Raw genomic sequence first — 12,888 nt, 5'->3', positions numbered from 1 at the left:
ACTTTAAACAGTTGTGGCTTCCCCCAGAGAACTCTGGGAATTGTAGTTTGAGAGTTGTTAAGAGACCCCCCCCCCCACACATTCTCCTCACAGACCTACAATTTCCAGAGTAATTTAACAATCATCCCCACTTCTCCCAGGGAATTGGCCCGCCAATTGATTTAATCCAGCCCCCGTGGCAGTATATGTCCTGGGGTAAAAGCTTAAAAAAAGCTCAGCAACTGCAATCCTAAAAAAACATCTCAACCACTTTGGTTGGCCCTCGCGCATGTTCGCTTCATCAAATCTGGCCCTCTTTGGAAAAAGTTTGGGCACCCCTGGAAGTGATGTGAGAGTGCTTTAAACGGGACCTCTGACTGCCAGCAGCTCTCTGTCTCCTCAGGCAGAGGCCCTTCCCCATCACCTGCCATCTCAGGGGCCCAGATGTTGCTGGACCACAGCTCCTCCTTAATGACTGGCCACAGCTGCTTCTTAATGACTGGCCATATAGCCAGGGCTGATGGGAGCTGGAGTCTAACAGCATCTGGAGGGCCTTTGTTTCTCCATGGAAACAGGGACCTTCGGTGTACAGAGCAGGTGCACTGCCACTGAGCTTGAGCTTGTGAGCTTCCTGGTAGCATCTGCTTGCCTGCTGCGAGAAACAGTGTGGATCTTTCATTTTGATCTGCTGCGGCTCGAATGTTCTTGTGCTTATTTCCCTTACTTGCATCCGCTGTAGAGAGTCCATTTCTTGCACATTCAGTGAACGTTCTCTCAGTCGAATAAACAAACAAACAAACAAAGCTCCTTATTTCATTTTATTTTAGGTGGTTTCCCCTGGTTTGTCTTGTACTCTTGATATTTACGCTACGGGATGCTAATAACCCTGTTTATAATGCACTTTGTTTCATAATGCAGGAAACACCCCAACGCTCCCCATCCTCCACAATAAAGAGATCTGAGGGTGGCCATTTTAAATGCAGTGATGCCTCTTTTGGGTTTAGCCCTTGCTTTGCCAAAATGTGCCCAGGTTCTCAAAGCAGCTGCTAATTTTTTTATTTTAAAAAATAGGCTCAAGAGGGGAAAGGCAGAAGAAGAAAAAACCCATTGTGTTTTGTTCCTTTTGCTTGACAAGCAAACCCGCACAGCAAGGATTGAAAACCAGATTGCTCACCAGTTCAGCATCCTGCTGGCTGATGTCTTGGAGGTAGGGGATAGTGGCGAGCTCAGCCATGGCTTGGTTGATCACTTGCGATTGCTCCTTGATGCGCTGCAAACGGCCGAGCAGGCTGGCGTGTTGCAGCTTCTCTATCACTCCAGAACATGCGCAGAAAGTCTCCTGGGCCCACAATGAAACGCAAAGAGGTTAGACAAGAGCTGAGGGACTTCATCTGGCTTTTGAAAATGGCTATTGTATTGTTATTGTTATTATTATTCATATTTATTATATTTCCATCCCTCCCTTCCTCACAAAGGAGTGACAATGCAGCAAAACATTACAGTCATACCTCAGGTTACAGAAGCGTCAGGTTGCGTTTTTTCAGGTTATGGACCACTGAAACCCGGAAGTACCAGAACGGGTTACTTCTGGGCTTTGTGCATGCGCAGAAGCGCTAAATTGCGCTTTGTGCATGCGCAGAAGCGCCAAATGCACATGCACACAGCTGCGGGTTGCAAACGCTGCAGGTTGCGAATGTGCATCCCGCATGGATCACGTTCGCAACCCGAGTGTCCTCTCTCTCTCTCTGTCTCTCTCTCTCTCTCTCTCTCTCCACATTAATAAACATCTACCTACCTACCAGCAACATTAAAAAAGCGAGAACATTTAAAAGCAGTAACATATTCACACAGGTCACAATTTCAAGATTGCCAGAAACAGTATATTTCAACCAACAAATGCCTGGCTGAACAGGCTGTTTTTAAATTCCTCCTGAATGTTAATAATAAGGAAGGCAGCTGCACCTCACCAGGGATGGCATTTCACAAGTGGGGGATGCCACCGAGAAGGCTCCGCCAACAGATCCACCGATATATCTACGTATCCTCAACTAATTTGTCACCATTTTTTTAAAAAGCCTTCTAAAAGCAGTTCCATGCATTGCACAGGGGTACACCTAGGACCAAACTAGATCCATTAATGGAGATCAGGCCTCCTTATACTTTGGTTGAAAAAGAAAAGAAAAGATCTGTGAGGGTCCAAGGTGTGGTGATAGCTACTATCCCCCAATTTAGATGCTTTTAAACAGGGATTAGATTATTTCATGGGGGATTTGGCTGTCAGTGGCTACTAGTCCTGATGGCAGGATGCGACTTTCCGGCTCAGAGGCAAACTGCAATGCTGTCTGTGTGGGGCTGCCCTCGAGGTTAAGAAACTGGCTACCTGATTTGGATAATGCTCAATAGTTATAGCAATTCTCTATGAACCTACTTTAGGTCAGAGACTAATGGAAGAAGCAACCTAATTCTCAGTTTTAAGGAGCGGGCGGGAAACCAGGGATTATAGCAGGTTGGATGCTGTCAGGGGTTGTGTTTCAGTGGCAACGAAAAATGCAGAAAGAGAGTGTAAATAACTGCTTCTGGCAGCAATAAGAGCCCACGGGGAGATGAAGCGCATGATGAGAATTACCTGAGCTACAGTGGAGTTCAAGAGGCTACTAAGCTGCAGTAAAGAAAATAATAAAGTGGCCAAGGATGAAGCTGGAACCACCTCATCCCAGTACAGTGAAGGTTAAGTAAATAGCAAGCTTAAATGGAGGCTTTGGGCCGACAGAATTGGATGATTTAGCAGGGGAAAGAGCTGAATGCCTGACAAATGGGAAGGAAGGGGGAAAGAAACAGAGCCGGCGCCAGGCTTCCGGGGGGGGGGGGGGCGGGCTTTTCATAAGGAGTACAAGGAGCTAGCATAGCAGGTGGAACAAGCACCAGTTTCCTCAATTTATATTGCAGGAAGGCAAACGACAATAACAAAACAGGGCCTCTGAGGCAAAGTGCAGGTGCCAATTGTCATGTCATGCACGCTCCTGAAAGAATGGGACTGGATGCCTGTCTGCTACGTGGCCCAATGAAAGGTGCTTCCTTTGTGTCTAAAACCCTATATGACTTGTGATCCGGGTACTCACTTGAAAGGATGGCTCTTGCATTCCCTTCCAGCTGATGGTTTTAAACAGGCACAGGCAAACTCGGCCCTCCAGATGTTTTGGGACTGCAATTCCCATCATCCCTGACCACTAGTCTTGTTAGCTAGGGATCATGGGAGTTGTAGTCCCAAAGCATCTGGAGGAGGCTCTGCTGAAAGTTCCACTTGTAACTGCAGCCAGTCCCTCAGTGACTTGTGACAGGGCCTTCTTGGTTACGGCCCCGCAGGTATGAAACATTCAAGAGATTTGTCTTGCTCATTGAAATCTGTTTCATCTTGCCTTTGAGGGTGGAAGGCTGTGTGGGTTGGGCAGTTCCTGTCCACCATGGTTTCTGTATTGCCACTATCCTGTAACTAAGCAGTGTGTTGGATCTTTCTGTGGTTTTAGTGTTAATTTTAATGTCATATTTAATTTCAGTCCTTGTATAGCACCCTGAAAACTTTAGCTGGAGGCCAGCCTAGAAGCATAATAAATGGATAATTGAATAATGTAGTGATTATCGCCGACATTTGGGGGGTGGTGGGCACATTTGGAACTTTGAGAAAGTGGTGAGGGCACCAGTAACAAAATGGCTGTTGCAGATATCCCAAAGAGCAGAAAAAGAGTTGAAATGCTGTAGGCACGTTCCCAACGTTGATGAAAAGGAGGAGGGCAACCAAAATGGTCAAAGGTCTGGAAACGATGTCTTATGAGGAACGGCTAAGGGAGCTGGGCATGTTTAGCCTGGAGAAGAGGAGGTTAAGGGGTGATATGATAGCCATGTTCAAATATATAAAAGGATGTCATATAGAGGAGGGAGAAGGGTTGTTTTCTGCTGCTCCAGAGAAACGGACACGGAACAATGGATCCAAACTACAAGAAAGAAGATTCCACCTAAACATTAGGAAGAACTTCCTGACAGTAAGAGCTGTTCGACAGTGGAATTTGCTGCCAAGGAGTGTGGTGGAGTCTCCTTCTTTGGAGGTCTTTAAGCAGAGGCTTGACAACCATATGTCAGGAGTGCTCTGATGGTGTTTCCTGCTTGGCAGGGGGTTGGACTCGATGGCCCTTGTGGTCTATTCCAACTCTATGATTCTATGAAAAAAGACATCCCCACCAGCCACTGCTGTCCTCATTCTTTGCACCTCTCTGTTCAGAACAGAAAGGGGTGGGCTGTTCCAGTCCTGGCCTCCCGTGGAATGAAGCCATGTTTAAGGGTATGTGTTCAATGTAGGAGAGGCTGAGCCAGTGCAAATAGGAACTGAGCAGAAAGTCAACCGTCTTTCACACACTGTGGATTTCTGAGGGAATATTTGCTGAGATCTTTTTGCTAGTGCCCACAAGCACTGTGTTGGTGATCGCCGAAACAAGCACATTCATAAAGAAGAAACTGTAATGTGTGGCAACAAACCTTGGCCCACACTTGTTGGTAGTCTAAAAATGAATGGGGGAAAAAATGGTTTCAGGAATGCTAAAGACACTGGATTTGAATTTTGCATCCTTCAAATTTCTACCCGTTCACCAAAGGATTGCAAGAGTATTGTGAAGGAGGTCTTTGCCATGCTTTTGAAACAAAGTAGGGACTAAAAAGCAAAAAGAAAAGAAAAGAAAAAAGCAGCTCACACACCTAAATGCAGATGTCCACCACAATGAGTGCTATTTTGGAGTGGAAAATGATTTCCTAACTACATGCCACAGCATACCGGTATGTATGTTGAAGGAGTCGCTTTGCACTGCAACCCCCATTAGCCTCAGGCAGCATGGCCAATAGTCAGAGATGAGGGGAGTTTTAATCCAAGAACACCTGAAGGGACTAGGGTCTGGGAAGACTGAGTGGGAAAATTACCCATAATAACAATTTCCTTTAATCCTTATATGTTGACAACCAGCAGAGAGCACTAGACGGATAGGTCTCCTGTGATAAAATGTGTGTGACATGTTTTGGCAGAACTCCCTTTTTTTGTTGTTGCTGGAATATTCGTGCTACATTTTTCCAGTTTTGAAATCTCAAGGCAGGCAATGATTTATTGGTACTCTGAGCTAAGCAATGAATGCAGCTGAAATGAATTAAGGTGGTGGAGTTCCTGGGTAGTTCTGTGGGAGGTCCCATCTACATCTGATTCCAGGTGATGGCTGGGTGCATTGCAGTGCGCTTGGCAGTACTAGTGCCAGAGGCAGGGCAGCTGGAGAGGCGGAATCAGAAATCTAATCCCGTGAATTCTGCAGGGATATGATCTACGTGTACATGTACCTGTGATGGCCTGGGAATCAGATTCAGAGGCTGAACCTGAGGAATCCCAGCCTGCACAGGAGTCCCCGCCTCCAGGACCGGCTGAGCCGGGGCTGGGGCTTGAGCCTGAAGGGTCCTCACCTGTGCCGGATCCTCAGGAGCAGACACCAGCTGAATCTGCTCTGGTTCTGGAGGTGATGGAGGACCCATTGCCTGCAGGTGCTCCACTCTCAGCCCCATCAGGGGAAGCTGAGGTTGCCTCTGGGTCCGGTAACCCTCCAGCCTCTCCTGAGCTGCAGAGGCTCAGGGCAGAGAGGTGGAGGGAACTAAGTTCCTGCAGGAGGAGTGCTCGCCTCCAGACCATGAGAGGCAAGTCACTGTGGACTGGGGCTGCCCTATGCCTCAGAGGAGATAAAAGCCAGCCAGCCTAGTCCCAGGTTGCAGAAACAACGTTCTTGCTAGCCTTTTCCTGCCTGCACCCTGTCCTGCTCTTCTGCCAGAGTTCCTGACCTCACCCGACTCTTTGCCTTGGACCCTGCTTCACCCTTGACGGATAGCCTCCATACCACACCCTCGACCTTGGACTGGACTTGGACCACGCCGCACGGTAACCCCCCGGGACCAGCACAGTACCCATGATTTGCTCCCATTTTGGTTATGTGCTCTTTTTCAATTTAATGCTACTGGCCCTGCCACATATTTATTTATTTACTGATGGCGTCCTACCTTACAGCCGAATTGAAGCACAATTTAAACATGAAGTAAGACATGAAAGTGTTAAAAAAAGAAGAGGAAAGCCTCCCCCCAGATATAAATGCAGCAAAACAATCTGCTATAACCCAAAAGTTAAACGCCGATTTAAGAAACAGAGGGACAGACTACCTAAGTTATTGAAAAGGCTGGGTGAACAGAAAGGCAGCAAAAATGGCACTGTGGGTTAAACCACAGAGCCTAGGAATTGCCGATCAGAAGGTCGGCGGTTTGAATCTCCGCGACGGGGTGAGCTCCCATTGCTCGGTCCTTGCTCCTGCCAAGCTAGCAGTTCGAAAGCACGTCAAAGTGCAAGTAGATAAATAGGTACCGCTCCGGCGTTTCCTTGTGCTGCTCTGGTTTGCCAGAAGCGGCTTAGTCATGCTGGCCACATGACCCAGAAGCTGTACGCCGGCTCCCTCAGCCAATAAAGCGAGATGAGCGCCGCAACTCCAGAGTCGGCTACAACTGGACCTAATGGTCAGGGGTCCCTTTACCCTTTACCTTTAAGAAGACTCCCTTGGAAACTGAAGCCCAGGGAGCCCAACTAAAGCCGAACCCATAAACCAGTTGAGCAGAAACACCGAGATCCAGCTGAAGCAGACCGACCGAGAATGTATGAGGAGCCCTGATAGAAGAGCCCAAAGGCCTATGGGAGTCCAGCATTCCTTTCTCACAGTGGCCAAGCCCATGGAAGGTCCATAAGGACCTACCAGATAGTCTTAGAATGCCGTTAGTAGGCCATGAGTGCAGTAACACTCTCCCATTTGTGATCCCCAGGTGCTGGTATTCAAAGGCATACTACCTCTGGTTCTGCAGGTAAAATAATCACCATGACTAGAAGCCACTGATAGCCTTATCTTCCAGGGATTTGCGCATCAAGGTCTTCTAAGTTGATGGACATTGCTATATCTTGTTGTTTCAGATTCCAGAGTTTAACTATCTGCTATGTGTTTTGGCACAACCGGCTTGCAGATTTGGGCTGCTAATTAGTTCTCCCCCCTTGTTGTGTCCTGAGATGCCTCCACCATTGCCTTTCAAAGAGAAAACTAGCTGAAGTTTTGGAGATCTTATAGAAAATAATTGCTTTTTTCCAACTGTAGTGTATCCCCCCTCCACTCCATACTATCTTTTTGTAAAACCCATGAGAAATTCAAAAAGCTAATAGCAGGTAACTGGAAGGAAAGTGTTCCATAAAGCACATTCTTCCATGGAATAAGTATTAAGGCTGATAAATAATAGCTGCAAATATAATTCAAACAAAAAATTGGACTACTTCCACAGGAAACAGAAGTGTCCAATTTCATCAGCGTCTAGACAGAGCAGACAGGAATGACAGAGGAGTTCTTGTCCTGTAGTACCATCTTTAGATTGCTTTATAATCAGGTTTTGGGGTTGGGTTCTCACTTTTCATCATCATCATTATGTAAAAAGATTTTCCCTTCAGTTATGTGTCCTGTTCCTTTTCTGATCATATGAGTGGCAATGTTCTTTCAAAATAATTGATAAACCAGTTCATTTTCAAAATATCCCCCCCAAAAGGGAGAAAAGAAGCCATTCCACCATATTGTATAAAGTTTGGTTGTTATAAAACGGCTGTGTTGGGTTTTAAGGGCTCTCCTCATAGAAGGGTCCGTTTTCATGGGAAGGTCAAAAGTACAAGTGGTTGTTCTACTCGGGATCTATTGAACAGAAGGTCAAAAGTTCAGTCTAGGAATGTGGCCGTTCAGGGGAAATGGACACTTAACCAGGAGTTTACTATCCTTATAATTGGCTAAAAGGCTGGGGGGAGGAGTGAAAATATGGTACATGAGCTGAGTTGAAGAAAAGTGCTCTTCATAGATTTGAAGAGATGGAATTCAAGAGATGCATGAAAGAGAAAGGGCTGAAACACCAGAGAGAGCAGGGACACTGGAAAGTGGTAGGGAAGTCCGCTCACCCCTTCTGGTGGCAGAGGCTTCTCCATGGCCCCGAAGAGGGAATCATGTCACTGGAGTCCCGTTTGGATAGGGGGAGTGGGCATAAGCTCGTGCTGCCTATCAGAAGCCGGATCCTAGCCTACATCCTTGATTGGCAAATGGGGATGCAGGCTGGGCTGGAGGGAGGGCCAATGGAGCTGGAAGGCTTCCCTTGGGTCCACTCCCTGGCCGTTTAAATAGCCTTCACCTGGGGCCCTACCTGTTTCCCCCTCACCGGGTTCCCCCAACCACCCTCCTTGGATTCAAGCTGACTGTTAAGGAATTTGCTGTGGTGGTCGCTGTTTTATGGGGCCAGGTAGGAATTTGTCCACCAAGCCAATTGGCTCTAACCCAGTGGTTTTGCCTACCTCACAGCAATCGTCACAACTGGGTTGGGCATTGGGACAATACTTTGTTTGGGATGAAGGGGAGGGTGTAGTCTTCGCCTGCCCCTCCAAACTCTGAGGTATCCTGTTAAAGGGTTTTGGGGGGAGTGGTCATGTCTGTGTGCCCAGGCAGGGCCAGGGTTGAGGACGCTCCCCCAGACGGCGGTCCCTGGGGGGGGGGCACTGTATTTGATGTAAGACTTATGAACCCCCGCTGCCTGGAATGACCTACGCCTCACTTCTGGTGGGCGGGCCAGAAGTATTTTGATTGCCTAATGCCCAAGCCAAACCTCTTTCATCTCTATTCAGTAAAGTTGTGGCCTGTTTCGATCCAAACCAGTCTATGTGGTCCTTTATTTGTCTGTGGGCTGGGGGACTAGGGAGCACGATGCCTGGATCCTGCAACACAGCTGGACCTGGAAGTAGTGGGAAGGACGGAGCCAGAAGACCACAAAGGGCCACAGACAAGATTATAAATTGTTTTTATATGCAACAACAGGAGCAAGAATATTATTGGCACAAAAATGGAAGCAAGAAGAATTACTGAGAAAAGAAGAGTGGCAAATGAAATTAATGGACTATGCAGAATTAGATGAATTAACAGGAAGGATTCGAAACCTGCGGGATCAGAGATTCTTAGAGGACTGGAGTAAATATTTGAAGTATCTGAAAAGGAATTGTGATAAACAGATTACGCTAGTAGGGCTGCAAGAAGTTCCGTAAGGAGGACTTTGTGAAATATTGCAAGGAAGACTTTGAAAAGAATTGTTAGTTAAGGTCAATTAAGAGTAACAGAGGAATTAAGAAATGCAGAACAAGTGATAAAGAATGGAATATCTGCAGAGGTTGTTGACAGAAGTCTAAAATACTGTATAAGATGCAAAGTTATGTTAAATGATTGTTGGAACTGATATGTAGATAGATAGATAGATAGATAGATAGATAGATAGATAGATAGATAGATGATAGATAGATAGATGACCACAAAGGGCCCATATGCTGAACTGCAGGATTCAAAATTGTTTTGGTTGAGGCAACAGTTTAGAAATAGGCATAGCTCAGAGGGGAGGAACCTCCAGTCTATGGATCAAATGTAGCCTGCCTTTGCATTTGCTCAGTGAGGCCATCTTGGTGAAGCCATTCTCACCCAACCTAGGCCTGAAATCATATCAATCACTTCGGAGGAACAACTGGAAGCTCAAAGTGACTTCCCAGTTGCTTCTTTCCTGGAGCAACAATCAAGACTTCAGAGTTCAGCACCAACACCATTGCCCCCCCCATGGGTGACCCTCCCTACCTGTCAAATTTGGCCCGCCAGTGGTCAGGGAGATTAAGCTCTGGCCCATTGGCTGGAAAAGGCTTCCTGCCCCTGGTATAACTGGATGCATGTATCTCTTGAGGGAGTGGGTGGTGCTGTGGTCTAAACCACTTAGCCTTTTGGGCTTGCAGATCAGAAGGTCAGAGGTTCAAATCTCTGTTTATTTTTATATTTATATATCTCTGTTTATTTTTTATTTACTCTTATGGGTAAAAGCAGGGACATGGGTGGACACAGAGCCTAGGACTTGGCGATCAGAAGGTTGGCGGTTCGAATCCCCGCGACGGGGTGAGCTCCCGTTGCTCAGTCCCTGCTCCTGCCAACCTAGCAGTTCGAAAGCACATCAAAGTGCAAGTAGATAAATAGGTACCGCTCCGGTGGGAAGGTAAACGGCATTTCCATGCGCTGCTCTGGTTCGCCAGAAGCGGCTTAGTCATGCTGGCCACATGACCCGGAAGGTGTACACTGGCTCCCTTGGCCAATAAAGCGAAATGAGCGCCGCAACCCCAGAGTCGGCCACGACTGGACCTAATGGTCAGGGGTCCCTTTACCCTTTTTACTATAAAAGTAGCTCTCCCCCTCAATTTTTTTTTCTTGACTTGTTTAACTTGTTGCCTTATATAAACCTTAAGTACAGTGGTACCTCGAGTTACAGACACTTCAGGTTACAGATGCTTGAGGTTACAGGCTCCGCTAACCCAAAAATAGTACCTCGGGTTAAGAACTTTGCTTCAGGATGAGAACAGAAATCGTGCGGCGGTGGTGTGGCGGCAGCAGGAGGCTCCATTAGCTAAAGTGGTACCTCAGGTTAAGAACAGTTTCAGTTTAAGAACGGACCTCTGGAACGAAGTTCTTAACCAAAGGTACCACTGTATCAGCATTGTTTGTTTTTGAAAACTTGGCCCTGCTATTTATCCCACCACATTCGCTGAACAACCAGTCAGGATTCTGTAGCCCCTGAACCTCATTGAGTTGTTTCTGGGGCTCCCCCCTAGGTTTTTCCACCCTAAGGTTTTTGAACTTACAAAAGGATGGTGCAGTTTTGGCAATATAAATAATGGCGATCACTTCTGGATATTGGAAACAGAGCGCTTGTTCATTTCCGCAGTTGTGGAAGTAAGAAGGCAGTTGCCACATGTTCTGCAGGAGCTAAATTATAGTGCTGCTGGATTATAATTCTGTGTTTTCCGAATTTTCTAAATTATAATACTGCATTTTTGCAACAGCATGGCAAAGCTGTTCATCACAAGCAGCTCATTCATTTCGGCAGCAGCAGAAGCAAGAAGGCAATTGCTGCAGGAGCTAAATTATAGTGCTGCTGGATTATAATTCCGCATTTCCTGAATTTGCTCAATTATAATACTGCGCTTTCACAACAGCGCGGCAAAGATTTGCAGTTGTCTGCAAACATTTAGCTAGCGTTTTGTCCTTGTTGAGGACTACATGGGAAGCTTGGGGTGATAGCCATGCCTGAAATAGCAGTATGAAACCTCATTACTCACCTTCAGCAAAATGTATACCATTTATTGTAAGGGATGGGAACCGTATTAAAAATATTATCATACTCACAGTCAGTTTGGTGCCTCTGATGAAATCCATTATTGGCAAGATTCTTTTTCCAATTGTCTCCAGGTGTCTCCTTGCTTCTTCTTTTGTGAGAGGACTGAATGGAGCTTTATGCTCTAGGGAGGCATAAAAGAAGCATTATTTAACAGAACTAACAGCTGTGGACAGAATCGCATTGAAAAGATACCTCCCTATTGTGTGGAAACTTAATCCCAAGCCTCCGGAAATGGATTAGTCATGACTTGCTGGTTGCCAAATGTCTCATTTTACCACATGGTTGAGGAACCTCAGGCCTGAGGGCTGGATTTGGCCCCCTGAGCATCACCACCTGGCCCTCAGGGCTCTTCCCCAGCCACGCCCTGCTCTGAGCCCTCCTCGAGTTCTCTTGTCTGGCTTAGAACATGTCATGTATCTATCCATCCATCCATCCATCAATCAAAGACAGCAATATAAGACTTGCGAAAATGACAAAACCAGGAGATACACGTTCATCATCAATTGTGTATGTGTGAGAGAGAATCCACATTTGTTACCCGAAAATGTCGGCAGCTTCCTGCTGGACATCTTTTCCAGAAATTTCCCAACTTCCTTGTTTTTGAAGCCCAGGGTCAGCAGATAACACTGGGGAGAAGGGCAAGACCAGTTGGCTGTCTGTGGCAAACTGTGAAGTCCATGAGGGTCTGAAAAATAAGAGGAGGATGCAGAACATGCACAGTGGTCTGTGGGGTTGTTCAAAACGCCACTCAGTTTTTCCACCTTTATATGAAGAGAACTCTAAAAATCAATGACGCAAATAAATAGCACAAGCACTTCCAGAGCCCAGGGGGCGGGCACATGGCATGTTTTCCGTTCTGGTGTGATTTATTGTTTTCCATTTTGGATTCACGATTCCGCCCTCCCCATAATGTGAAATTAATATGTAAACTGAAAGCCAGCGTAGAAATATCCTAAAGGAAATTGGTATCCAAATCAATGGGGTAAAAAGCCCTTAATTAATCTTGGCCGAACCATCCCTTGTGTTGTAGGGTGTCAACCTTGTCACCTGTATATATGTATTCCACATAGTCGGGGTGCTTTCTGGTGAAAGCTTCCTTCAACTTGTCTACCTCTTCAGCCTTTACTTTAGCTGCAAATGGCGTGTACATCACTGAAAAACATTCGGCTCTTGTGATGGCCTCCTCAATCATAGCCTTAAAAAAGAAGAAGGAAAGAAAGAGATATGATACAGGCTCTCTCTCTCTCTGTGTGTGTTTATTTAAAAAAAATATGTGATCTGCTATTAAAGAAGGGAGAGAGGGAGGGGGGGAAAGAGGAAAGAGGAAAATGAAAAATAATTACCTTCATGGATGATATTTCCCCCTTAATAATTGCACAGTCATGCAAAGATAACATATTTTGGGTTTGAATATTAATTAGAGAAAAATTCAAATTAGTTCCAGAATGCATTGCCTATCTCGCTCTCGGAAAATCAATTTTAATGTAGAAAAAGAACATTTGTAAACAGTTTTCACTGCGGCAGGTCTGCGCCTTGCATGGGAAGAATAAAGGCATTAGGCAAATTATCTCCAAGATAATAAGAAAATGA

The 12,888-nt window shown here is 46.1% G+C and overlaps 1 protein-coding gene across 1 annotated transcript in view; it reads right to left on the bottom strand.

Moving 5' to 3' along the window:
• The window catches only part of SPATA16 (spermatogenesis associated 16), a 165,541-nt gene that overhangs the window by 33,629 nt on the left and 119,024 nt on the right, over positions 1–12,888 (bottom strand). The window contains exons 6-9 of the mRNA XM_028731597.2: positions 12,346–12,493; positions 11,837–11,983; positions 11,307–11,419; positions 1,154–1,318 (exon numbers count right to left, since the gene is read on the bottom strand). Coding sequence (XP_028587430.2) covers positions 1,154–1,318; positions 11,307–11,419; positions 11,837–11,983; positions 12,346–12,493 — 573 coding nt within the window. The remainder of the gene's footprint in view (positions 1–1,153; positions 1,319–11,306; positions 11,420–11,836; positions 11,984–12,345; positions 12,494–12,888) is intronic.

The sequence above is a fragment of the Podarcis muralis genome, chromosome 6 (genome assembly GCF_964188315.1).
Source record: "Podarcis muralis chromosome 6, rPodMur119.hap1.1, whole genome shotgun sequence".
NCBI classification, from domain to species: domain Eukaryota; kingdom Metazoa; phylum Chordata; class Lepidosauria; order Squamata; family Lacertidae; genus Podarcis; species Podarcis muralis.
This window is presented reverse-complemented; position numbering and strand designations above follow the sequence as displayed.